This window comes from Haliaeetus albicilla, chromosome 3 (assembly GCF_947461875.1).
Source record: "Haliaeetus albicilla chromosome 3, bHalAlb1.1, whole genome shotgun sequence".
NCBI lineage: Eukaryota > Metazoa > Chordata > Aves > Accipitriformes > Accipitridae > Haliaeetus > Haliaeetus albicilla.
The window spans coordinates 54,317,365-54,344,920 of record NC_091485.1 but is presented as its reverse complement, the minus strand read 5'-3'; the positions used below and the strand labels follow the sequence as shown (position 1 = coordinate 54,344,920).

Here is a 27,556-nt window from a genome sequence, read left to right as displayed (position 1 = left end):
GTCACGGGCGGTGCGCTGCCCGTGCGTTGCGGCGCGGTGATTGGCGGAGACGCCGTGTGTGGCGCTGGGAGAGAGGCTGCAGCGCAGCGAGCCGCGAGACAGGCACAGTCCGCGCCGGCCGCCCGCCCCGAGACACCCGCCGCCGCGCTCCCGCCGCGCACAGGTAACGGGGCCCGCCGCGCCGCCCCGCCTCCGGCCCCCGCGCCGGGCGGCCGCCCTGGGACCCTGCCCCCTGGCCCCCCCCCCGCCCCCGGGGGGCCGAGCGAGGCGGCCGGCGGGCAGCGCGGAGCCCTCCCTCCCCACCCCCCCCCCCCTCCGGCCTCGCACGGCGGCGGCAGGGCGGCTCCGCGGGGAGGGAGCGGGGCGGCGGGAGCAGCCTTCCCCGCGGGGGCCGCTGCGGAGGGCGGCGGGGGCCGCGCAGGTGAGGCCGCGGCTGCCCCTCCCCGCCGGCGAGGCGGGAGGGAAGGGGGGGGAGGGGAGGGGAGGGAAGGGAAGAGCCGCCGGGGGCGGCGGGGCGGGGGAGGGGGCGGCAGGTGAGGGCCCCGCCCGTGGCGCGGCGGGCGGGGGCGACCCCGCGCCCGTGGGCGCGTGGGGAGGGGAAGCGAAGGGAAGTGGGGGGGGGGGCGCCGCCGCCGCCTCCGCCGGGCGGGGGCGGGGGGCCGGCGCGCGGGGCGCGGGCGGCTGCCGCTGGGTGTGGTCTCCCGCCGGGAGCGCTGCCCGGGCGCGGAAGAGCCGCAGCGGCCGCCCCTCGGTCGGGCTCGCTTCCCTCCCCTCCGCCCGGCCCCCCCCCGCCTCCACCCATCCTCCCCCCGTCCTCCTCCCCCCGCCCCGGCCGAGGGGGTCCGGGCGGTAGCGGCGGCTCCCCCGGGACGGGAGGGGGCTCCTCCTCCGCCGCCGCCCCCTCTCCCCCCCCCCCCCCCCCCCGTCCCCCGGGGCCGGGCCCGCGGGCTTCCCCTCGTCCGGCCGCTGCCGGGGCGGGGACGCGGCATCCTCCTCCGCCGCCGCCCCCGGCGCTGGGCGGAGGTGAGCGGGATTAACGCGCGCTGAAGTGGGCCGGGCTCCGGCGCCCATCCGCCATGACAAAGGCGGCCGGCGAGGCGCTCGGTGTCCCCGCGGCGGGCGGATGCGGCGGCCGCGGCGCGGGGAGGGGCGGCCGGGAGCGTGCCTCCTCGCCCCGGGGGGCCGCGCCGCGCCGCCCCGCTCCTCCCCCGGGCCGCTCCATTTTCTGCTGTCACCTCGCGTGCGGGGGAACCGCGGGCAGCGCCCGGGCCAGCGCCCAGCCCTTGGCCGCGCCTGCGAGCGGTCGCCCTCGGCCGCCGGGAAGGACGGGCGGCCTGGCCGCCGAGGAGGGATGCCGCCGTAGCAGCCCGCGGGCAGCGCGGTGGACTGGCGTCGGGGCTGGCGTTTTAACCGCGCTCAGCCCTGGTCGCGCCGGGTGGTAAATAGCCGCAGCCCAAACCTTGCTTTAAAATGGCTCCTTAACCCCGCCGTTCGCGGTGCGGTCAAGTTTTCAGCGCGCGTTCGCCAACGCTGCGGAACAGCCGCCGAGTTTGTGCCCCGGCGTTGGGGGTGGGAGCTACTAAAACTTTCCCTTTCAGGTGACCGGAATGTTAGAACTTGCTTAATTTATCCCTAAATGGAAGATAGTGCCGCTATTGTTTGCGGTAACTTCGCGCAAAATGACAAAACGGTTAATGGCTAAAGACTAAGATGCTGGATTTTTGTGTATGGAACATACAGAAACACATAAAGTGTACATGACCAAAATTGGTTCTTGCTTTAATAATCTAGTCAAACTTTAAAGGATGGTGTATCCCAAAGCACATTGCCACGGCCTCAAAACCGATCAAGTCAAGATACATAAAAGGGTGGGGGGTGAGGGACGAGTAATCTTTCCTGATGTACCAAAAAAAAAACCTGAAACCCCTGTTCACCAGAACTCGATTTTTTTAATTTTTTTTTTTCAAAGTGCGGATAAGATGCAGGTTATGAAGCATCTCAGCCAGGTCATGCTATCTCAAATACTGATGTTGAAGTAATATTTTTAAATAGTAAAATTTCCTTCTGTCTCTGAAAGCAGAGCCTCTCAGGCTGAGCAGCAGTACCTGGCTCAGGACATCTAGCATATCCCATTTTGGGAAAGGAAGTTAACATTGTCGAAGGGTGTACACCTTGAAATTTAGATATTTGGTGCATTCTGACTTTGTAATATCCAGTGGGGGATTTGATTTGCAGATCCGTATGCCAAGTCTTTCTGCATGTAACTGTAAGATTCTGTCAAGGCACAGAAAGTTGGCACTGTTTGTCTAGCCTTTATTTGGTCTTCTCCTGTGAAAAACTTACTATTGGATTTTTTTTTTGTCAATTTTGTTGTATTGATAATTGCATGCAGTTGATGCTGCAGCTTGAACGTAGTCTTATGAGAGAGTGATGGCAAAGAATTAGGATCGTTGATGTGCATAAGATAGGAATGATTTGCTTTTCAGTTCACCTCTGGATGCTTTTGTTTGCGTTTATTAAAATGATAACATACTTTTAAAAGTCAACAGTTTCTCAGGAGGAATCAGTGACTTTAACTCTTCAATCCACGTATCCGTGTGTTTGAGCATTGAGTGCTTGTATGCCTTGTGTTCTGGATTTCAGTTGTACCTCTTACAGTTCCAAACTACTTAGAGAATGGTTGGTCTGAACATATGAGGTTAAAACACCTTTGTCCTTGATCAATGTCTGAATAATGCCTCGCTATTTTTCCTCTTTAGAAATATCAGCATGGATAAAAATGAGCTGGTGCAGAAGGCCAAACTGGCTGAGCAGGCTGAAAGATATGATGACATGGCAAGTTGCATGAAGTCTGTGACTGAGCAAGGAGCTGAGTTGTCCAACGAAGAGAGGAATCTTCTCTCTGTTGCCTATAAAAATGTTGTAGGAGCCCGTAGGTCATCTTGGAGAGTCGTCTCAAGTATTGAACAAAAGACGGAAGGCGCTGAGAAAAAACAGCAGATGGCTCGAGAATACAGAGAGAAAATTGAGACTGAGCTAAGAGACATCTGCAATGATGTGCTGGTGAGAAATAATGAAACTGTTGATCCGTTTTTACTTAGAGTTATGGGGTAAATGGTGCTGGGCCCTCTGGGACTACTTCTAGTCTGGCAGTAAAGCTGTGGTCTCCTATGCTATTTCTGAAGGACAAGGTTTAAAAAATGTCTGACTTTTCTTTCCTTCTAATGTATCGATTATTTATATACAAATCATCATAGTTATGAATGCTAATGAATATGGAGACATGTTTAAACATTATTGTATGTAAAGTAATAGTTGTGAAAAATCAACTTATTTCTCTGAGACTGAACTAGATATAGGTTTAGTTTGGGGTTTCTCCTCCACCCTTCCCCCTCAGTGCAGTATTTGTATCCTAGATCACTTTGATTTCTGCTACTTTAATATGCTGCTCTAGTTGTAAGAGGTAGTTCTTACTCTACGGAAATTGTGCCCCTCCCTGGGTAAGATGATGTAATGTTAGTTATGACTCAGCCATGCAGAAAATTGTCTGCAGGAAGAGGCAGTAGAAATGCTGTGATACCCTCTTAAACTTAAAATTTTTAGTAGCAAACTAAAAGGGTGTTCAAGTTAGGCATTTTCTGTGGCTTGTAGTTGTGTTAAAATGTGCATGTACCCTGCGAACAACCCTATATTTTCGTTAGGAGTCTGGTTTATGAAATCCAGACCTCTTCCAAATGCTTATTCCAGATTGTCAGGGTTTTTTTCAACTGCATACGCCTGCGGTGCTTCAGCGAGCACACGATTATAATGGATGTCCAGTGACCTGTGACCACGTGTGAGGTAGATGTTACTGTCAGCAATAGAATTGTCCACTGGAGTGTGGACCCTGCTGGTGTGTCATCCCATATGTGACGAGGGGTCATGTACCTGGAGGTGACAGAATGACATGTGATATGAGGGAAGTGTTAAATAGCTAAGTATGTGCTTGAAGATCTGATGTCAAATGAAAATTAAGATCAATTAGTAGCATAAATTTTGCTTGCTGTGTAAGATAACTAAATGACATGGGTGGTGATTGCTGCTAGAAGACTGGTTCTCCAAGGGTGTGTAAAAGTCGGCATGGGTAACTCCTGAGTCTTGGCTTCCCGTTTAGGCTGGCTTCCATGGTTATTGTAACACACCCAGTTTCATATGTTTTGTTATCTTGTGTAAGGATAACTCTTAAACTGCCACTATGAAAATGGAATTGCCAAACTTACGCATAGGAAAGAACTGATTTACTAGTTCTTGTGGTGTTAAGTGGTGGCTTATCTATTTAAGCCAGGGAAATAAGGATCCAAATCTGGTGTTCTAATTTCTTGTTATTTCTTTTTTAAATTAATTAATTGATTTTAATGGGAAAGTCCTCAGGGCTAGATGCTTTTAGTTCAGAGTGATCCGAAATTCTTTTGTAAACTACGTTTGGGTTTAAGAAATCATTTTAATTAAGTCATTTGGCTTAGAAACCTCCTTTTAGAAGAACTTGGTGTTTGCATTTCAATTTTTTTCTGATAATGGAAACCAGACTGAGGTGAAACTAGTTTTTATTGTACATGCTAAATACAAAAACTAAATAAAAACCCCAGCTTTTGAGTTTGCTGCAGCAGCTAAAGTATCTGTGAGGAGGGAACACAGGTGGGGAATCTTGTTAAATCTTCCAAATCTCGTAAGGGGACTTGAGTCTCTCTTTGTGTTTAATGAGATACACATACATTATCCAAAGAAATCATTATTCTTTGACATGTTATTACTTTTAGGAAGCTAATGTCTTACTAATCTTCAGTGTTGCTGGTGCAATTTTTCTTAGTAGATTAAGGAAAAATTACTGTCCAGAAGAAACAATGCCTTAGACAGTGATTAGGAGTAATAAAACTACTTTTTTTAGACTTAGGTTTAAAAAGAAAAAACAATTTTTTTATTTTTTTTTTTTAATTCAAGGGATGGGTTTTAAAAATGCTTTCAAATGACATGCACTACTTTTGGCATTGCTGATTGCATTGAAGAATTAGATTTATATTTAAAAAATATTCTTGTTTTCTTGGAATATCCTGTTCATATACATTCTTATTCGCGTAGAAGCATGGCTGACCATATTGCTTTATTTGACATATGCTTTACTTTAACAGAAAAAAAAGAATTGTGGTAACATATTTAGTTGTTTTTTATGAACAGGAGTCTGCACAATGCTACATGCAAACCTAGAACTAGGTTGGGGTTTTTTTTCAGAAGGTCCTCTGTAATTTTTGTATAGCATAACCTAGTCTATGATTGTTCACAGAAGTGAAAAACAAGGCTTACCAAATCTTGGTTGGTGTGAAGTGTGCCATTAATAAGACCTGAAGTGTTAACAAACTCGAAGCTTTCAGTCACGAGCCTTATCAATTACAGTACAAAAGCAGCTCCGAAACTTTTGTATCTTTTATTAAGACTGTGAATCTGTTTGAGCTGTTGTTGTGTCTTCAATTGCCTGCTAGGCTCTTAAGTAATATTTAATACCCTGGGGTGTTACATCACAGCTGAGTGTGGAAGGGACTGGTGTCCTAACTTCAGTGGTGAAGGGAGGAAACCAATTAAGAGAATGTGTTTGTGACTAGCAGAATGTAGCCAAAGCTGGCTCCTCTGCAGCTTCTCGCTCTCTTCCCTCATTTGTTGGAATCGAATTACTAGTGGGTTGGAAGAAATAGCTCCTCTAATCCGGTAGACACAGAGTATACTAAACTGTGCCTGGGTTCTGTTCCCAGCTCTTCCGCTAACTTATGGAGTGAGTAAGAGCAATTAATACTGGACTTTTTTCTTGCTTCGTAACTTACTAGACTCGATGATAAAAATTTTAGCAGTTATGTGGTCAGATCTGACTGTTAATTTTTCTCCTTTACACTGACCTTGCAGCAGGAAAAGCCAGCATCTACATTCTTGCCACTTCCTAAATCTTCCCTCACTTGAACCTGCCGCAGACTACCTCTACAGCTCTACAAACAGCTGAACTCGTCCTCTTGTTTGCTGCAGCCTCAGAGTGCTGCTGTACAAAGAAGAGACACCTAAAATTTCTTGGTCCAGCACCAATTCTGTCAGATATACATTGGAGTATATTCAGGTGTAGCATAACTGACTCTAATTTGGAGTTGGTACGGTAGTGCTGATAAACTGCAAATAATTGTGATACATTGTGCATAGAGTACAAGTTCCTTGCACTGTAACAATAAAGACTGAATTTCCAAATTCTTCAAGAATAATATAGTGGGGGGGGGGGAAGGAAGTACATTGCCGTACTTGAGCATCTTAAATGTGCTTGAGTATTATAGAAAATTTCCAGCCTCAGAAATTTCCTATTGATACAGGAAATTAAGCTTTTTGTTAAGTACTTTTCCTCATGTTAGCTAAGTGTGTGCTTCACATCCTGTTTCACTTTCTATAGTAGAAGGGAGGGTCTGTCTAAAACACCAGTATAATGATATTTTATTTGTAATTTCCATAATAAAAATTGTTATTAATCCAACAGGTGTGGGTGTTCTTCAAAATGCTTTTTGCAGTCAATGGGAAACAGAGCTGTAACTGAAGGGGTTCAAATTAAATCTGTAGTAAGATGCATTTTTCAGCTAATGAGGATTCTGAAGTATAGAGAAGAATGTATGGAGAGGTCTTTGAATAAATAGCTAACATCTGATACTGCTTGCATGTTAGAAGTTCTCAGGAGCTCTAAACTACTAGGAGCTTTCAGGCAGTCTCTGACATGAGCTAATGTAAATTAATCATTTAAAACACAACTGGCTATCTTCACTTTAGTATGAATGTATTTCTAGACAGTTACAATCTCTTTCCTAGGCTGGCACACACAGCAATAGTCCCCTGCATGTCCTTCAAAGTGTACCAGTGACAGGTCCCATGTTCTTCCCCCATGCCCAGTCTTCTAGGTTATGTCTCTTCCTCCCCCAAGTTCCCCCACAGTCATAGCTTAAGTAAATCTCTTTCCTTGCAGTGCTCAAGCATTCTGTTTCACTGTTTCTTTTCCCTTTTGGTTGTATCCCTTAAGGTCTAGAGAGCTTCCTGAAACCTTGGCTGCCCTTCAGTGTTCTGGAGTTACTGTTGCACATAGGTGCTACACAGCACTTTTCCCCACTCCCTCCCTACCAGAAAAGCTGCAGGTTAACGGTGCTGTTAGGACCCTCTCAATAAGATGAATTGTTTGCTTTCTTCACCATGTTACTTCTTTCTAACTTCATGCTCAGAAGCATAAAATGGTACTCCTTGTGTGCTTACACTATTTAGATTTCTTTGCACTTGTTATGGATGCTTCACTTTTTAGAAGTGAGAAGAGACAGTGCAGTTAAATCTCAAATAAGTGACTTTAGGTTTGCGATTCTTTCATATGTATGTTGGTTTGTGGGGGGGGGGAGTAGGAGAAGGTTTAGTAACCTGTCATGGGGCTGCAGTTCACTAGGGGAAGGGAATGTAATTCCACACAGAATGCATCTAAATGGCTTTTTAAAGAACATACCACAGAATTAATGCCTATTGCCATAATACTCAAATTACTGTGGGACTATTTTCTAGTTGCCTGCAAACATCTAATAGGTTACTATGTTAACATCTATAAAACCGGTTTCTGCACTAATTCTTAATGACAGGATTAGGAAATTTAGTCCTTTCTCCTATAGGAAGCCATATGCTTTTTGACATGCACAGGTGTTTGGTTTGGGGTTTTTTTGTTTGTTCTGTTTTTTAAAGTCAACTGTTTTATGCTCAGCGTGTGCTCCTGATGGTCAAAGAGCACAGCTAACTTACAGTGGTGCTAACAAGCAGATGAGTAGATTGCTTATAAGCTTGCGTGACTGATTATACCATACAACCTTCTATGCTGTGAAGATACCTGTTACTAACAAAATTCGGTGTTCTGACTGACAATTGCTACCTTCAGTTCTATGACTTCTTCAGGCTTGCTTAATTTTTTATTTTTGACTGCACTTTGTTTCTGTCTTTGAGAGCTGTGTCCTTTATTTGATGTTTTTGGAAAAGAAGGGGAGGCGTTTGTAGAAGCTTCTATTTGCAGAATGTCGATCACAGAAGGGGGGTGATTAGTTTGTTGAAATCTAGGAGTTAGGTGCCCAAAGTCTTTATTTTGGAAAACTTAGTCCTTATTATTTGTTTTGCTTGAATAATTTACGTTGGAAGGGGGGTAATTTAGTTCAACTCTGCTCAGAACATATCCAGTTAGATCACATTGCTCAAGGTCTTGTCATTCAAATTTTGAATATCTTCAAGGATAGAGATTCCACAACCTCTCTGGACAGCCTGTGTAATCAGAACTTCTCATCTTCCAACATTTCTGCTGCCTCATTTCATAGTAGACCTCCAGGAAGAGTCTAGCTCCATCTTCTCTAGGCAGTTGTACACAGCAGTAAGATCTGCTGGTCTTCTCTTCTTCAGGCTGAAGAAACCTGGCTCTCTCAGCCTTGCCTTGTGCATCACGTGCTCCAGCCCTGTAGTCATGCCGGTGGCCTCCGCTGGACTCATTTCAGTATATATATCCATGTCTCTCTTGTACTGTGGAGCCCAAACCTTGACATAGAACTCAAGTTGTCATCTCAAGTTGTTAAAATTTATATTAAAAGATGGTAATTGGTAATGTGCTAGTGGCATATGTGAAAATATGCGAGTACCTCTGGTTCACAAATGCTTCTCTGAATGAGCTTTTATATATCACAGCAAAATGTAGCCAGGGTTTACTAACTTCCCAGGACGGTTATAATTTAAGCTTTTGATTAACTCTCCAAGCCTAGCTTTTTCAGTTAGGGTTTGGCTGGTATAATTGCTCACATATATTGAAGGTAGAAGGCTGAGGCAATTTGCATCAACCTCATGATTTCACTCTGTTAATCCTTTAATCACTTCCCTGGTTGTAGCTACACCCCTTCAGGGTTGGGTTTTTTTTCTTTTTTTGGTTGTTGGGTTTTTAGTTTGTTTGGTTTTTTTCTTTTTCTTTTTTTCCTGCAGTGAAAGCACTGCCTAAACTAGAGCAATTTCCTTTATTTTTTTTTTTAAAGCAAATCAGTTGAAAAGCTGTTGAATCTTGGAGAATTGAAACATCATTCATGGATCAGTTCAAACATGAGATGACTTATGTTGGTTTTTATTTATGCTACATTGTTCATGTAAATGTTTGTAAATGCATGAAACTTCAGCTTGTGTTTGAAATAATTTTAGATTCCAGGATATATAAGTAATTTACTGGTGGTTGGGCTGCAGGAGCAAAGGTGAGCTAGTACTTATTAATCTTAGCAAGAAGTGCATCTATAATGTTGATACATGTTTTTAATGCACCCATTTTTCATAAAATCAGCTACAGTGCTCTGCATAAATGCAAAAAAATATTTAAACATGCAGTTACCTCTGATACTTATATTAGCTATTCACATGTGTGTATACACTTATATACATGTATCTATATCCTCTTGCATTTATTGGAAGTAGAACAAATCTTTACTATAACTAATAGTCTGCTGCATTAATTTCACTTGGCATTAATGCTTAATAATTGGCTTTGATTTAAAAAAAGAAAGTACATAGTGCTTATACTGTTCAAAAGCATCCCAAGTAACAGCTTGCTTCATTTGACAATCTTCAGTGTTCAAGTACTTTATGCACTTACTGCTGATAATGCAGTTCTAAGCAGCAAAATAAAGTAAGTTGATCAGTTCAGTCAGCTGTGACAGGTACTCTCCTCCTTCCATGCTGTTGAAGCAAGAACTTCATTGCGTGTACTTGTAATTTTGTGAAGCTGCTAAGTGTGTTTGTTTCACTGGTTGGTTACTTAGAAGGCTGAGAGTAGAAACCTTGCATTAAGATACCAGCTTTTACTGTGCCTGTGAAAGCTGTTAAGTGATAGAAATAGAAAATTTAGAATATGAGCAGAGTTAGTTCATTATCTCTGTATAAACAGATGCCACACAATCTCTGGTTTTATCTGGAAACTTCTGTCTTGTTACTATGCACTTGACAGAAGTACGTGTTTCTGAAGCAGGTTCTCAAAACACTTTATTTGTTCTTTACTGTAGGCAGACACAGCGGCTCCTGGCTCTGAACCTGAAGTTGGTTGTCCATTCAGGCAGTAGTTGACTGCCATTTTGAAATAGTTTGAGAAAGCTTGGGCTATTAAAGTTGATTGAAGAGCATTAAGATTGCGATTATTTCTTGAACTTGTTTTTTACTTAATGTCAGCTTTTGTGTAGTTGCCTATTTTACTTGAAATCTGACAGAAGCTTGGTAATGCCTCTTCTAATGAGACTTAATAATAAGACATGCTGCTGCTGAGATGAACAGTAAATTTTTTTTTATTTTAATCAGATTTAATGCAGCTCAAATGAGGCGGAGAGCAGTTGTGGTTTGGTGGGGTTTTTTTCTGGATATTGTTACCTTTTGTGATTATGCAGGTAACAAAATATCTAACAATGGGAATCTGATCTCTAGCTGATCAGATTTTCCTAGTGCAGAGTATGCTTACATCACTAAAATGGCATTTTTGCTAATAAAATGCTTTTATTAACAGTGTATGCTATAATGAACTCCTAATGGGTAAATAGTCTGCTTCAGAAGGTTTCAGATCTGCTCACAGTGCAAGCTGCAAAAGATAAATGGTTCCTACTTCTGTTTCTTATCAAGGATAAAAAGTGTTACATCATGTTCATGGGGTTTTTTAATAACATTTCTTTAGAGACCAAAACTGTAGAGTCTTAAGACAGCTAGAACGTGTTCAGGTTTGGAGTACAGCCACAATAGCTATAGCTTAGACCTACCTGTCTAGCAGAAATTCACATCCAGCTCAGTTGGCTTCCATTTTGTATTATATCAAGTTTCTCAGAAGTTGTTCTGTTTCTTCAGAGAATAATGATCGATGCATTTGGCACCGTTCTTTTTTTTTGTTGCAAGTTCCCAATATTCAAGAAATAAATTAATGAGGTGATGCAAAAAAAACCCCAAAACAGGTAAAAAATTGCATATTGGTTTTGATCCTCAGTGGAAACTGTTTTGTGTATTAATATCTATAGCAATGCCTCAACAAATTAAATACTTTAATCCTAACTATATTTCTATTAAGTGTCTTACTGGCTGCTGCCTTTCGTATGAGTTTTCTCAGAGCTGGTTACTGACTGAGAGGTGGTTTTGCCTATGCTTCAGAATTTGGTTCCTTTACTGTCACGTGTTAAGCATACTTTGGTAAAAACCTGTAATGCCTAGCATGAAAGACTTTAAAAGTCTTTTGAATAATCTCAAGGAGTATATCCTGATATTAAGCACATTTGCTTCCCTTGCCATAAATACTAATTGGAAAGCAAAGTGGTAGAAGGAACAAGCTAGTAAAGGGCATGATAGTCTAAGTTGGGAAGGGTAGATCTGCGAGGAGAGCTATGTGTATGACTGTAAAAGTGTGAACTGAGATGCTGCTCCTCATTGCCTTAGTTCCCATCCTTTTCTTTTTATGCAGACGGGTGGTGTGTCCATCCGTACATGCCATATCTTTCCTCTAAGCACCCTGTAGGTGTTTTAGTGCATACACCTACTTCTGACTGACTTGGTTCTATCCCCCAGCACGCATGTCAGCATGAAGATGATTTTTCAGGGTGTCCTACTTCCATTTTTTTTTTCTCCACCTGCCCATATGTGATACTGCTTTTGTTCTCTTTTGTAAAGAAACACATTTAGACCGTTTTAGTAGTATTTTTTTGCATAAGCTAAAACTTCGTGCCATTCTTCCTGTTATACAGGATTCCCTTTTCTCCATTAGTCCTTTAGTTCTTTTTTCAGTTACTATCTTATTACTCAGGCCTCATTTCCTCCGTTTCAGCAGATGTTTTACCAGAGATAATCTCCAATGCCACAGTAGCCACTAGTGTTTGACAGATTTTCTTGTATTCCTGTTCTAGTGAGCAAATGAGTAGATAGAAATCTGTAGCTAACTTTAAAAAAAGAGGCTTTGCTTTTGGCTGGAGTAGAAGGCTGACAGCAGAACAGCCCTTTTGGTTTTACCCCAAGAGGGTTGGAGGTCACCCATGAGGCAGCAGTTGCAGAGTCCTTATCCTGAGCTCTGGGTAGAACTGTAATCAGAAGCAGCATAATGAGCCTGTCTCAAAACAGCCTGGGTTTGGGAAGGGATTGTCTAAAAATATTCCCTTTAAAAATACAAATATTTGTCATTTTCCTTCAACAATTCAAGTAGACATTTGTAAATAAGATTTCTACTGGCCACAAATGGTTTGGTTAAACCCTTTGTAGCGTCTGTGCCAATCTGTGCAGTGGAGCTAATTGCATGTGTTGTTTTATAGCCCAAGTAACTTTCCTAACTGTGGTGCTGAGGCAGAAAACACATGCATGGAAAATCACTTGCTAGCTTTTTGTGGAAATGATAGGTGTCTTGAACTTGACCAACACAGGTGGCCTACTTTAGTAACTTTGTCATCAAAATATGTCTGTAAAGGAATAGCTAAACAGAAGTGTGCTACGTTGCTGTGCTGGTTGGTTAGTGGTTTCCACTTGAAACCAGGTACGTGTAGCCCTTCCCACAAAGTGCATACCAAAATCACTGATCTGAATCAGTATTTTGAATGTCTACCTAAGTACCACTGATACTTTATATGTGTAATTCTTCCAAATACTCATGAGCAGCTGCGCAGGTAGTCAGAATATAGCAAGTCAACATTGTAACGGTAGTCTGGGTAGTTTTGTCTCTCCTGCCACAGAGGAAGGGTTGTTGCCTTAGCAGCATTGGAACACAAGAGGAGCTTGGTACTCTCTGGGGTTGCAGGTGGTAAGTGTATCTTGATGTATCTGGAAAGCTGAATCTTAAGATTCAATAGGTGGTAATTTTATTGCTTGTTCTAACAGTGCTTCAGCTGGATGCCCCTTTTCTTAATATCCATCACATCTTTCTTATTTTTCTTTCCCTCCTTCCCTGTTCACCTTCTTCCTTTGTAGGGAACAAAGTAAATAGCTACCTGGATGGTGTGAAAGTGCAGCGGTGGCTTTTGATTCCTGTTTGGAAATGGTACTGAAACTCTTAAAATAATCTGAGGTTATCTGGTAGTCTTCTAAAAGAAATGCAAACTTGAGCACCGGTGCTTTTATAAACTAAACTTTTTTTTTTTTAATATGAAACTGAGTAGATTTGTGATGAAAGTAATGCTTTCTCATGTCCAGTTAGTCAGGTATCTGCAGCTTCTTCTCCATAGTGTATTGTGGGTATTAAAGTTATGTTGGTGTAAGAGGAGTTTGCACAATGTATGGAATGTGGACAAGAAGCCTGTTGAAGGTTACTACATTCAGAGAAACCACATCTGGCTCACGAAATCCTTAGGCATTGATGGAGGCTAAGGGAAGCATGATGTTTTCTTGCTTTCTTTATGTATTTTTCTAATGGCATCCTCTTTTGGGCAGTGTTGCAGGTAGGTTAGTAGACAGAAGAGTCCTGTCAGCCAGTACAATCCTTTCTGTGTTCTTATAATGTCACAGAAAAAGATAGAGGCATGCTGCTTGCAACATGAAAATAGTAGGCCATTGTCAGTTAGTGTGAAATAGGTTTCAGGCTGAGCTTAAAAAAAGATACACTGTTTCGCGTCTTCCATGAATTTAAAAAACAAAGAGTTCTTCCATGTCTTTTTCATCCCTTTGCCATATACCACAGATGGATGATGTGTGAATTAAAGTTCAGCTAATACTCCTGTGTAATTTATCTTCAAAACAAGAAATAAAGTCATAACTATGTCAGGTGTCTTTTGATACTGCAAGAAAACAAAAGGCCTGCCTTGTTAGCTCTGAGCAAAGCTGATACTGTTTAAATTACCTAATGTTTATCAGTGTATCCTTTTGGATTTTTGCCATTCTGCAGCTTGGTTCCTTTGTGCGAGAGCAGTATCTTTTTGTTTCTCCAATAGTTCTAGAGCTTTTACTCAACAATGTATCTTAATAATTAATTTTTGGTATTTAAAAACAAAGTTTCTTGTTCTCAGTACTTTAACTGTATATTACCTGCTCATTTACAACTATATTTTTCTAGAAACTGGTGATTTTATTCTTATTCTCCTGTTTGTCAGGAGGGAAGTATCTTAAATAGAAAATTGAGCTGTTGATGCAATCCTCATGTGCATTAATAATTATCTAAAGTTCCCAGGCAATAACATGTACTGAGACCAAACCTTTAATAAAGGGAAATATGCACAGAACTATAAGCAACAACACAGAACTGAGGCATTGATTTTAATACTCTCATGATGAATTTGGGAATAGTCTTCTGGCCCACACAAGTCATTTGCCAAAGATGTAAGCAAATGCTTTTAAAAGAAGGGTAGTTTTAGGCTTCAAGTGTCAGGCAAGGACTATTCAAGTCTATGGGTTGGCTTCCTGTCTTCAACTAAAGTTCTTACCATGACTTGACAAACTGAAGCATGTCTACGTGCGGTAAGAAGCAGGCAGACTTTGTAAAGGGTTGGGTGTTAGGTTTTTTTGTTACACAGAATTACTACTTGTTATGCTTCCTTCACACCCCTAACTGAGTCTGATAAGTCTTACCTTTCAGACTTTGTCTTGCAAAACCACAGGAACAAGTCCATAGGGCCTTCATCAAAATGGGCTCAAAATGCAATGTGCTTGATGTCATCTGTTGACTGTGTCTTGCTCTGGCAAAAGAACACGTGTAAGAAGGAAGAAAGTGAATCTCTTTCCAGTTCAGTGTTTAAAATAAGCCAGGATTGAAGTTCACCGGTAGAATAATAAAGTTGTGTGCATGCAGCCTCTGTTATTTTGGAGACAATGACTATTCTCTAGTGCATACTTGCTGGGGGTGGCGGAATGTACCAAATTCATGAGATTTCTTATCTATGGTATGTGTGAGCATAGCTGACATCTCCTGAGTTCGAATGTGGTGTCTCTCCCAGTCTGGAGTACCAGAAAGCTGTTAACTTAGTTATAATCACAATTGCAGACATGAAGTGTTGAAGCCTGATCTTTTAACGGCCAGCATATTAGTAAGAGTTGATATTCAAATTTAGTACATGCATGTTTGTTTCTTTTTTTTTTTAAACTTAATAATTTTCCATGAAGTCTTTCTGGAAATACTGTGTATGACTTTGCTATGAAAAGTATTAGAAGCACTTGTACAAGCTGTTACAGGTTTGGGCTGAAAAGTGCTCTAAGATGCTGCTGCATCTGCCTAATTGGCTACAATGCTGTGGTTTGTTTCACAGCAGTTAGATTCTTGCTGTCAAATTAAAACCTCTGACAATTACGGCTGAGCAGTTATGGGGTTTAGGGGGCAGGGAGTAATGTTTTGGTTTTGTATAAAAAGCTGTTTCTACCATATTCTGATTGAGGCACTGTTATTAACTGCCCATGGAGTTGTAGCATATATCAAAACTGGATGGGAATTTCACACGATAGCAGGAATGTCACGAATGAGAACGAAGGCTTAGCTACATACCATGTAGCTATAATATACCTGTGCTGTATGGACTTCAGTTGTCAGGGTGTTGTATGCATTGCAGCGATGCGGATCACCTAACAAACTTAGTAATTACAGAACAGCTAATTGCCCCAGTCTTGGACTAGCTGTTAGCATTTCAGTGGCCCATACGGTGATCAGCTCTATACTGATAAACATTATCATATCGGCTGGTAAAGGAGAGAGAAGGTAGGCATATATTGGTGGTGCTATTGAAACAGTTCATGTTCCTGTTTCTTCTGCTTTGGACAAACAGAACCCCTCAATAGGACTTAAATATCAAGATATTCCTCCCTGTGGAAAAAAATTCTATCCTCCAGAAAAGCCTTGCAGTTAAAGCTATTTTAAAAAAAAAAAAAAAGATAAACAGTATTCCCCATAAGCAGATGTGTTAGCAGATAACAAAGTGTTAGATTGGTTATACCTAACTTTTTATGTTATCTTCTGTAATTGAAATCTAAAAGGTCAGTAGTTTTATTAGTAAGTCTCATCTGTATGGATTTCTGTAGCCACACCACCTCCATGCAGATTGTGGCTTTCCCAGCCACTTTCTAGGATAAATCAGTGTACTCTGAATCTTCAGGCTAACTTTAAAGGAGTGTTCTGTGTTTACTCATGCCAGTAAAAAAAAAAAAAAAAAATCGTGAAATAAAAAGACTGGTACAAACCGGAGAAACTGAATATATAGTACTAGATAAATAATAGGGGAGAGATGTCCTTTCAGTAGTTTCACATGCTAGCTTTTAAATGTTAATCTGCTTTCAGGTTTTGTTGTTGCTGTTTATGAAGTATTTGGCATTAATAAATTTCTCCCAAAGATATGTGGCCTACCAGTCCTACATGTTGTTTGTGTAGAATAGAGTCTTTCATCCAGATATGAGCAAGCTACCAGTGCAGTCTTGGAATCAGAGCCTTTTTGCATAGGCTGTATTCTATGAATAGCTGTTCAAAGGGATTTTCTTAGTTCATCACTCTTTAAATTCAACATGGGTTTAAAACTTTTTCAATACAAGTTTTATGCACTGTCCGAGCTGCTGTTGCCCTAATAGTATGTATCTGATTAGGAAGACTTTCTCAATTGGTAATCTTTCCTCTTCTCTGTCTGCTGGTGCAATTCAGCCATTCAATTAGGTGTTTGCAAACAACTTTACCTCATTTGTGACCTAAGTGAAGTTTAAGCCTGGAAGTTTGGTTGCTGCTATGGGAGTAAGCAGACCTGTTCTTTTTAATCAAACAACCTTCTATACAGATGATGAATAATTTCTGCTTCTAGAATCACTGAAAATATTTTGGTCTGACCAATTAATGGAGGGTACAGAAGGAGGGCAACTCCCCATGGTGCCAGAAGGGTAGGTGCAGACTGACACACCTGACTTAATTGCAGTCCTACAAAGAAAAACTAATAAGGAGCCTGGTAACCTTCAGTTGTCATTGAAGTCAGAGTTTCTTGGCACTCATGAAAAATGTCATAGCTGTGAATCTTGACGTTCTCCAATGGTGAGAACAGAGCACGTAAGTAGTTACAGAGAGCTGAAGTGTGTGACCCATATACCTTATGGCCTTCTGCTTCATTCCAGCCACATGGGCAGAGGTGGCTCTGAACCCTTCTCCTTGCATAGTAGTATGCCCTCCAGAAAGGTGCCCTTGGCATGAGGCAGCTCGGCAGCCCATTTGACTGGCTCCATAAAAATACTTCTGCCGCCAACTTGCTTGTGTTCCAGTTGTTGCCAAAGGATTGCCTCTGCTGTCATTCAGATGGGAAGCAAGGATAGGCAGTATTTTTTGATGTCTCCCTGCGTAGTTATAAAATGAATATTTTATGCCAACCCCTACAATACTGGAAATATCTAATATTAAAGGTGATTGAATAAATATCTTCCATTATGTTGAAACCAATAAAGAAAGTCCACTAACAGGTTTTTATCTCATTGGAGCATAAACCTTGTCTGACTTCGGTTTCCATCAGCCGGACTTCTTCATTACCCTATCTGCTGAGATACAAATGAGAGAGAGCTGCCATAATAGGTCACGTTGTTTTGAGGGGTTTCACACAAGTTTGAGTCTACCAGGGTAAACAGTCATGATTTATATAAATGAATTAGCAGTACTTTAATTAAAAACCAAACAACAAACCAAACTTGTTTACTCTTCTTGCTCTTTCTGTGAATTACAGTTTTCTGTAGCTTTGTCAGTTGGCCTGTTAAGCGGAGTAGGTATCACAGGTGCCTGTGTCGCAGTATGGTGGTTACAGCCTACCATATTCATGGTATGGCTGGAATACGTTGTGTAAGATATTCATTTAACCTGCAGGGTGCTGTCTAGAGGAAACTACTGTAAAGCAGCCATCATTCTGTGGGTTGGAACTGAATTAGGTTGTCCATTTCTGTGATGTCATCTGAAATATGAGCTAAAAACAGTGGAGCAAAACTGAAATGTCAGTCATCTAATTTACAGGGGCAGAAAAGACACCCAAAAATTCTTACTAAAACCTCTTTTAAAAAATTGTTTGCTATGTAGCCTTAGCAAGTATATGTAACAGCTTCTGATTTAATTTTGAGTATTCAAGAGCACTTCTGTACTTTTTCTGGCTTTTAAATAACTGGCTTTTCTTTCAAAGTCTGACTTTAAGCACTCAATATCAGGAAGTTTGACAAGCTTGTACCTTAATTTGACTAAATGTGTTGGAGCTAGTGATTTTCTTTTTTCCTTTTCTTTTCATCATAATAGAACTTTTGCTAAATTACATGACTGCCTCAGCTGGGAACTTGCTATGTTAATTTAATAAGCAGTTAGAATGATCTAGAAAAACCTGGTCTTAACTGGGAGCCTACAGGGAGGATTTGGTGGAGTGACTCCAGAGAGCTACCTTTGCTTTGGAAGATATAGGAAACACCTGCTAGGGCAGCATGTAGTCAAATAGAGGATCCTTTTCAGTGCTACAGAGCTGACTTGCATTTCCAGACAGCTGAAAATCTGAGAGAATCCAGGTTCACCTTGCAGTTTCTTGCTGGCGGTGCCAGTACAGCATTCCAGTTAATGGCAGCTAGATTAACAAGGCTTGCTTATTGCCTGATTTGGCAGCTGATACTTCAGATCCTTTTATTATTTTCTGCGGATGCAGACTTTCTTCCATTGTATACCCTCTGCCTGGACTCTTTACCTTATTTTTGTCAGGGTACTGTATAATGGCTTATAGAAACCCTTCCTTTGGTCATACAAGACTCATCTGCTAAATTAACACAGCCGCCTTCTCCCCATCGAAGTCACAGCATGCAGCATTCCTTTTTGTACCTAGAATTGTGATCCAGAACACATTCTGCTTAGCTGAATATGCTATATAGGATGTGAAGACAATAGTCAAAAAAGTAAAGCTGTCTTGACTTTGAAATAGATTGTAATATAATTGAATTGTTGGTTCAGCGCACTGTAAAAGTATGTATGTTCAAAACACTATGTTCTTTGTTTCTGTTTTAGTCTCTGTTGGAAAAGTTCTTGATCCCTAATGCTTCGCAAGCAGAAAGTAAAGTTTTCTATTTGAAAATGAAAGGAGACTACTACCGTTACTTGGCTGAGGTTGCTGCTGGAGATGACAAGAAAGGTATTGTATGTCAGCTTGTGGCTAAATACTGTCAAATTAGATTGCTTTTGGTGGGGTGTTGCCACGACTAATTTTAGAATAATTCTGATCTGGATGTAAATTTCTTTAGTAATAGGCTTCCTGTTTTCTGAAGAAAAATCATAGATCATTTGCTTTCAAATGAGTTATGAAAGTTCCCATGTACCTCTGCTGTTTGAAGCGGGGAACAGATGTTCAGTCATGAAATCTTGAAATCAGCTCCAACTTATGCGTGCATCTGGTTTCTCACTGAAGTACAGGTTTATCATCTTCTGCCTGGCTGAATATTGGTTTTTTCCCTCTTTGTAGGGGAACAAAGTCTTGTAGCTTTATGAAGTCTTATTCGTGCTGTTTCTCCTGCATTTCTACAGAATACAAAAAGTCTGCATAGGTTCAGTGAGCAGAGAGACTAGAAACCACCTGGAGAAGCAAAGGATTAATAAAACTAATCTTACTGTTAGGAAAATTTCTTCCATAACCATGGTAGTTTAATGTCCAAATGTTGTTTGTTTCCTCAAGTTTCTTGTGTCTTCATATAAGCAGCTTGTCATAATTGCAGGTAAGTTGCCTTCACCTAACTTTAGTTAGAAAAATTAATATAAGGCACTTTAATATATTAGGTGGCTTACCTGCTGTAGTTGAAGAGACACCCTAACAACATGCTGACTCCATGCAGAGTCACATTCAACTCAGAACAATACATTATGTTTAGATACAGCTCATTGCAAACAGTGCTAAGCCCTTTCCTGGAGCCCGTTTAGGACTGGTGGCAGGTGCCCTGAAGAGCAGTGCACTTCTGCACAGAGCCCAATCTGGTAACTTCTGCTAGCCCTGAGCTGTTTTCTTGCAGACTCAGTTTAGCCTGCACTCAGTCTAGAGAAATATGGGATGCTTGGGAGCGCGCATACAATCTGAATGCATGGACCTGGGACCCTCGGGGATTATTGGAAAACTGTTCAGCTGTGTGGCTGATGCTCAGTAGCACTCTGCCCTTTTGTAGGGCTTGCTAGGTTCCTTGCGGTGCTGCTGAATGTGTGGTGCCCCTGTGGCCTTGTGCTGCCCTCAAGCTAATAAGCTCTCCCAGTATGATACAGAAAGATGTCTGCGTGACTTCCCTGAAACTACATTGAGGTGAAACAGACTTAGAATAGGAGATAGATGTGTCTGCTTTAGCTTTGCAGCATATGTGTTACATCCACATTACATAGGGTAGCCCAGTTTCCCCGGTATGCTGGATAACAGGGAGTTGCATAAAGATACTAAGACTTAGTATAATAGGCCTTGTTTTGACTTCTGATGCTTACTGCATGCAAACTGAAGCAGTCTTGGTGACTGCAGAATTGCATGTGTAACCAGGACTTCAGATCTGTTACTGTACAGAGTGATTATATTTTCCTTTTAGTAATCTCTATTCACATGCATAGAAGGTACAATATTTTGAGTCCCAAAGTTTCTTTTTCTGTTGAGGATTAAGTTGCAGCCTCTAAAATTAGATTGTGAAAATCTTTGTTTAATGTAGTTTTGAAGTTCATTTTTATTTAAGCCAGTCTTCTGGCTGAGCAGTTTTTAGTGAGTTTCCAGGTGAAGAAAATTTTTTGAAAGCCCATCTAGCTCATAGTTGCTATGGCTCCTAAACTAAAGATTTGTTTGGTTTGGTTTTTTGTTTGGTGGGTGGTTTGTTTTTTTTTTCCCCCCTCCCTAAGCGTTTCATCTCACAGGCTTTTCCTGTATGCTGTCTGTGACCTTGAAAAAGAGCAGTTGATAATTACTGTTTAGGAAATAATGGCCATTTAGTTGGGCAGTAGTCTTCCAGCCTTTTGCAGTAAATACAGCAACAGCATAAAGCTCCCAACTCTAGGAATTGGGTTTTTATCTTCATAAACCAGATCGTTTATTTTATCAACTGGGGTTTTCTTACAGCAATCTAGCGGACAGGAATGTCAAGCAGGTACCTACTATTTTAGCCTTGAACTTTGGAACTGTACAATACTTTTGAAAGAATTCAAGGTTAAAAATCTTGCAACTCTTTTATACTGGGTGACTGATTTAAAAATTAATAGAATACATCAAATTTTACACTAAGTTCCCCGAATCACTGCTCAAAAGGTAACTGTGTTTTCTCAAATAAGGAGAAGAAATATGCTTTTTTTTAAAGTTATTTATGTTAAAGAAAAATGATAATAAAATGCTCAGCTTCATTCCCTAAAGTTACTTGTTTTTCATGCTGCTTGTTTTGCTTTTCATAAACGGTGCCATTTTCTAAGGCTTTTCCATTATGAGAAGAGTAAAACACTTCTCGCTATTTCTAAATTTAACTTAGAGTAAACCTGGTTCTTCTCAACTATAATGTACCAATTTCTAATCGCTTTCAAGGTGTTACAGCAGTTGTCTGATTTTTCTGAAGCACTCCATTATTAGTGATAAGTGTAGAGAGGACAAAGTGTTGAATAATTGCATAGCAAGTGTCCTCCCTCTTCTGTGTTGAAGAGGACAATATGATGCTTTAGTTTTTGTGAATACATAAAGGTGAACAAATAGAGATTGCATAGACATCCTGAATATTGGTATTCAGTTATTCTCAGACTTTGAGTACTTCTGACTTAAATACTGATGTATTTTTGAGTCCTTAGCCTAAAATTCCTTTATTTTTTAATACATGTGACTGGTGGCTCTTGCGGAGATCATGCTGGATGCATTTCTGATGAGATCCAGAAATGTTAGGATTGGAGTGCTTTTGCATCTGAATTGAATGACTTCCTGCCCACCTTTTTCTCAGATGCTATTAACAGTCTTGGAGAGTGCAGGAACAATGGTCCCTTTGTGCTCAGTGTCTAGCTGTCTCTTGCCTCCTGCAGTCATCAAGGGCATAGTCCAGCTTGTGGGCTGCATTGGGCCATGATCTCTGACTTGTGCAGGCATAGTGTGCTCATAAGTTCAAGTGCGTTCAGTGAGAATGGAAACTGTTGAGCTCTTCAGCCTTAGTATACACAATACAGTTGGGTTTTTTCCCTCCAAGCATTTATAACTTGTACAATTGATCCAATTAAGAGAATGGCAAAAGATTAATCTCTAAAAAAGAGCCCAATTGTTAATTTTTCTCCTTACTTCAAAGTTTATAGGTACTAGAACCTTTAAGTTTGGTAAAAATGCTTTCCATATCTGCGTTGGAAATGGAACTGTTGGAAGCTTTTAAAAATATATATTTAATTTGGGTTGAGGTATGCCACGCTATCTTTGCCAATCAATTTGAATGGAAATTCACAGATGACTAGTACTGAAAGGGTTCAGCATGGTAGGCAAAGGTCATCAGTGTTTTCTGTGACTAAAATGTAGATCTGTAATGCTTTGTAATGTTTAAAGACATTGAAGCTGTGGTACTATTTCAAACCTGTGTGTAGTTAAAACTTCAATTTTGTACCTTTTCATATAGGTGGTGGGTTTTATATTCCTTAAGTGCTACAAAACTACTGCAAACCTTTGTAAATACAAGTAGTCACAGTGTGACAAGGAGAGTCTCAAACCTGTGATTTGGTCAATGACAACTTCCTGGTTTTTTAATAATTTAAAAATGTAATTAAGCAAAATCTTCATGAAATGGTGACTTGTTAGGTAAAGTGTTCATTCACAGGCTTTCACTCTTAACATACTTTGTTCATGCAAGCGTGAACACAGTCCTGATTGTACGTCTGAATACAGTATGTGAATTACTTACTTGTTGTGGTTTTTGTGTGTTTGTTTTTTCCCCAAAGGGATAGTGGAGCAATCACAACAAGCATATCAAGAAGCTTTTGAAATCAGTAAAAAAGAGATGCAGCCAACACATCCTATCAGATTAGGTCTGGCTCTGAATTTCTCCGTGTTTTATTATGAGATTCTCAATTCCCCGGAGAAAGCCTGTTCCCTTGCAAAAACGGTAAGTCTAAGGGGGGGAAAAATTCCATGTAAATTATTTGCATAACCTTTTGTTGCATAGCCAATGGAGTTGTTTGTTTTTATAACACTAGGCTTTTGATGAAGCAATTGCTGAACTTGATACATTAAGTGAAGAGTCATACAAAGACAGCACGCTAATAATGCAGTTACTGAGAGACAACTTGACAGTGAGTATCGTTAAAGTTTGCATATTGTTAACAGGATTGGTCTTTGTGGCACTCAGAGTTGTCCTGTTCATTCTTAGCTGTGGAGCCCTGTCTGTCATTTACTTACAGATGAGTTTATGGTACATCATGTTTCTAAGCTACATCTTTTTCTCCTGCCTAGTCTTTTTTTGTCTGCATGCTAATTAACATGGTTTTCTGACAGGTGACAAATTGACCAAATTTTTCAGGTGTTTTTTATTCAAGGAATTTAGCATGTTTAAGCAATGTAGTTTGGACTGTGACTAGCAAAGCTATTACCTCTTGTTAATCAGCATTTCAGAATACAGTCGCAGTTGCCTCTTCAAAACTTACGTCAAATTTCATATAGCTTATTCTGTGTGCTTGTGTGTGCAACGAATAGATCCTACATGAAAACCACAAACAAAGCTAACAAGTCCATTTAAGGACCTGTTGTTTGGGGGTTTTTTTGTTTGGTTTTAATTTTGGTAAAACTGAAATTGGAATCAGTGCTAGCCAAGCTATTTCCACGGCAGTTGTAAAACAACAGTCTTAATTCTTTTTTTCCTTGGACTCAGCTGTCTGTGGTGTAAGTTATGGATCAAGATTGTGTTGTTCTGTCAGAGTAATCAAAATCTTTATCTTGTGGGGGGGGGTAACCTACTTTGAACTTTAAAACTGGCAAAGATAAACATCAGAAGCAAATGAAACAGTAAATAAGCAAACATACTATAGTGTAATTAATGGCATAGTTCACTCCCTGGTCTTTTGGTGGGGAAGAGCTGCAAGAAAGGACTGAAAAAATAAGAAGCACCTCTTGTCGCCAGGTGTACTCCTTGTTCACATTCTGTGCATCTGATATCAGAGACCTTTACAAAATAGCTGGACTTCTTTTAACATAACTAGAAGTAAAGCTGTACAGTTGCATAAAATTGGAGTTGCTGTATTTTCTGCTTTTATTTCTAACACTTTATTTCCCTGTTCCTTGGAACCTTTTCCACTAGAATGGCAACTTAACACTACTGAAAAAACTACTTGTGATTGTTCCAGCTGTTGCTTACAAAACAAATGGAAGAGATTTCTCAACCTCTGTAATGGAGACAGATACAGGGTTGGCATCGCTCTCAATGTCTATGTGTACTGTCCCCTTGAGTGAGATTGCTCAAGAGCTGTCCTCTGAATGAGTGGTATTGAAATAGAGAATAGAAGCTGACTTTAATTGCTAGCTTCCCAGTAAAAATAATGTCAAGCTTGTCATAGCAGTTGGAAAGCAAATTGTTTCATACAAGAACAAAACTCGGACTGAGCTACCATAGTGTGTGAATTAACAGTAGTAGGCCTGCTGATTGATGTGAGCTTTCTGTTATAAGGGAGAAAGCTGTGGACAGCTGCAGGTTTCCATACTCTTGAATGAATGATATGTCTTGCCTTAAATGCTTGGCATGACCCGTACAGGTGCATTGATTCCATGTTTGTCCACAAGGTCTTGAGGTAGAAAATAACTTTTGATGTATATGTGACTGGGAAAGACTGCAATGAATTTCCTAAACATGAAAAAGGTCTGTTTTGCTAGTTATGCAAGTCTGTTACAGTCTGTGAGGTAGGCTTTTGACAGTGATTCAGCACGTTGATGATCAGCTACATGCAGGAGCAGTTTCCTTGGTTGTTGGTTCTTTTTACATTGAGTCTTATATGGCTGAAGAAGAGTCTGTGTTCATTCTCAGCAGGGACTGAAGGCAGAGAACTGTTCAGAGGGTTGTTTAACATATCCAGTCAAAATCTGTTTTACTGGGATTGCTAGATAATTCCTTCTTTGCTCTGTTATGAAACTGTTTTGTTTTCTTTGATAAAAAAAAAAAAGCATTGCTTCCCCCTAAGGGTTTTTTTCCCCAGCAGATTTGTTAAACTGTGCTCTCATTTGGTAATCCTCCTTTCATAGCAGTCAGGCCCTTTATTCATTACATTAAAAGATATGTATATGTACATATCTGTAGATATTCTAGAGGTGAGGATTTAGGATAGAAGGCTCTGATAAAATTCTGATAAAACTGTTCTTACTAACTGTTCCTTGTAAGAATAGCACTGAAATTGAGACTAATGTAGTAGTATAATTGTCTTCGGTAAAATAACTTGTTGCTTGATGCCTTCAGCAAGGAACATTTAGTGCAGATATTGTGTATTCAGAGCAAGAACAAGGCTACTGTTCTTGCGCTGGTTTCTCTATTGTCTTTTACTCCTGGAAAGGATAAAATGTTTATGATGATGGATTTTTTTTATTTTTTATTTTTTTAAAGCATCTTGTGAGACCTTAGTGGTATAACACTGTAGGTAGAGAATTAGTTATTCTTAGGTTTTACTACCTTACGCTACAGAGCGTGAAGGATTCGGTTAATGCTGCTATAACTCCATAAAGTGAGAGATTACAAATCATACTGGGCTGGTAATAGTTTGGAATCAGCCAGCGTGGCGAAATACTTGGTTCACAAAATAATTTCTTTGTCCTGGGTGTTGCTCTGGAACTGATGCTTAGTTTCCTTAGTTGGTACTTAATCTTGATATATGGCTCCTTAGTATGATTTTATGGAGCTGAAAATAAGATTTTGTGCATGCTGCATGTTTAGCCTGATTTTCTTCCATCCTTGCCATGCCCTCCAAGTTTGGAAGCTCTGTGTTCCAAAAGTTGCAAATCAGGGCACGATTGACTGAATAGAGCCAAGGCATAGAGATTTCGGTGAAATGTTTTTGTTTTTAAAAAACAAAAACCAAAACCAAAAAACCTTCAGATGCCCATTTTGGAGAAAAGGTAGCATTCACTATAATGTTTGTTGTGGAGAGAGACCTTTACTGAAACTCTTCCTTTGGAAAGATGTGTGAAGCTCGCTTGAGGAGGAAGTACAAATCCACAGGAAACCAAGTATTAGTTCCTGATTGTTGTATCTTTTTTTGTAGGTCTGATTCCTGCCTGCCTGTAATTGTATTTTAGTAAGCCTTGTGGATATGAGACTTTGGTTTTGACTATTCTTGAACTTTCTCATTAAACACAGCATAGGGTCAGGTCACCTAGGACTAGATTTCCATTTTGTAATAGCCAAGAAAAATATTCGTGTTAATGTGCGCTTTTTTTTTTTCCATGGTGCTTACTAGGACCTCTTACAAAATTATTATTTAAGAAGTAGGCTTTCTTTCTAATAATTCTGTATTAATTATTAGTCATAAATGTTAATATCTTACATCTTTTACTCTGTTTTCTTTCCCAACCAGTTGTGGACATCGGATACCCAAGGAGATGAAGCCGAAGCAGGAGAAGGAGGGGAGAATTAACCAGCCTTCCAACTTCCGTCTGCCTCATTCTGAAATTTACACAGTAGACCATTTGTCATCCATGCTGTCCCACAAATAGTTTTTGTTTACGATTTGACAGGTTTATGTTACTTCTATTTGGATTTCTATATTTCCCATGTGGTTTTGTTTAATATTAGGGGAATAGAGCCAGTTAACATTTGGGGAATTTATCTGTTTTCATCTGAGGTGGCCAATATAGGGTTGTGAAATTTTTATACAAGTTTTACATGTTTGGCATAGTACTTTTGGTACATTGTGGCTTCCCACAAGGCCAGTGTTAAAACAGCTTTCTATGTCAAGCAAAGATGACTGCTTGCATATTGGTCTGTCACGATGGAAAAAAGGGATAATCAGTTGCAGCCACAGGTGTAGTTAGCATGAATATTCAAGCTGGAGCACGCATGGCTGTGAATAAACTGATGTCCCATAGATATTGCATGTCAAGTCAACATGTGAAATCTGTGGAATATACCAATCAAGTGTACATCTTTGATTGCAGCTGAAGTGTTCCTTAAGACAGTTTGATAACCCAATCAACTTTCTCTAGAGAAGGACAGAGAAACGGTTCACATTCCATTATTTGTAAAGTTACCTGCTGTTGCTTTCATTATTTTTGCTACACATTTTATTTGTATTTAAATGGTTTAAGCAACCTAAGAACAAATGTACAAGTAAAGATGCAGTAAAAAATGAATTGCTTGATATCCATAATGACACTGTATATCGAGCACAGCAGTAAAACAAAAACCCATGTATTTAACTTTTTTAGGTTTTTTGCTTTTGTGATTTTTTTTTTTGATACTTGCCTAACATGCATGTGCTGTAAAAATAGTTAACAGGGAAATAACTTGAGATGATGGCTAGCTTTGTTTAATGTCTTATGAAATTTTCATGAACAATCCAAGCATAACTGTTCAGAACATGTGTATTAAGTTGATGTAAGTGGAATAAAAGTTTTATGAATGGACTTTTCAACTA

The 27,556-nt window shown here is 40.5% G+C and overlaps 1 protein-coding gene across 2 annotated transcripts; it reads left to right on the top strand.

Moving 5' to 3' along the window:
- Nucleotides 1-11: 11 nt before the first annotated feature.
- Nucleotides 12-27,556, top strand: YWHAZ (tyrosine 3-monooxygenase/tryptophan 5-monooxygenase activation protein zeta). Of its 2 annotated transcripts, none has more exons than XM_069779790.1 (6): nucleotides 12-163; nucleotides 2,760-3,063; nucleotides 18,998-19,121; nucleotides 22,889-23,052; nucleotides 23,144-23,239; nucleotides 26,498-27,556. In XM_069779790.1, exons 2-6 carry the CDS (start codon nucleotides 2,770-2,772, stop codon nucleotides 26,555-26,557), a joined length of 738 nt encoding a protein of 245 aa, XP_069635891.1. In that variant the 5' UTR covers nucleotides 12-163; nucleotides 2,760-2,769; the 3' UTR covers nucleotides 26,558-27,556. The 2 variants fall into 2 exon arrangements, with proteins under 2 accessions (XP_069635891.1, XP_069635892.1); XM_069779791.1 differs by lacking the exon at nucleotides 12-163 and adding an exon at nucleotides 324-421.

Bases quoted from the DNA above. Each gene is read 5' to 3' on its own strand.
- YWHAZ (XM_069779790.1), top strand. From the start codon at position 2,770: ATGGATAAAAATGAGCTGGTGCAGAAGGCCAAACTGGCTGAGCAGGCT. The intron at 19,122-22,888 runs GTATTGTATGTC...TTTTCCCCAAAG, and splicing joins TGCTGGAGATGACAAGAAAG to GGATAGTGGAGCAATCACAA. The intron at 23,053-23,143 runs GTAAGTCTAAGG...TTATAACACTAG, and splicing joins CCTGTTCCCTTGCAAAAACG to GCTTTTGATGAAGCAATTGC.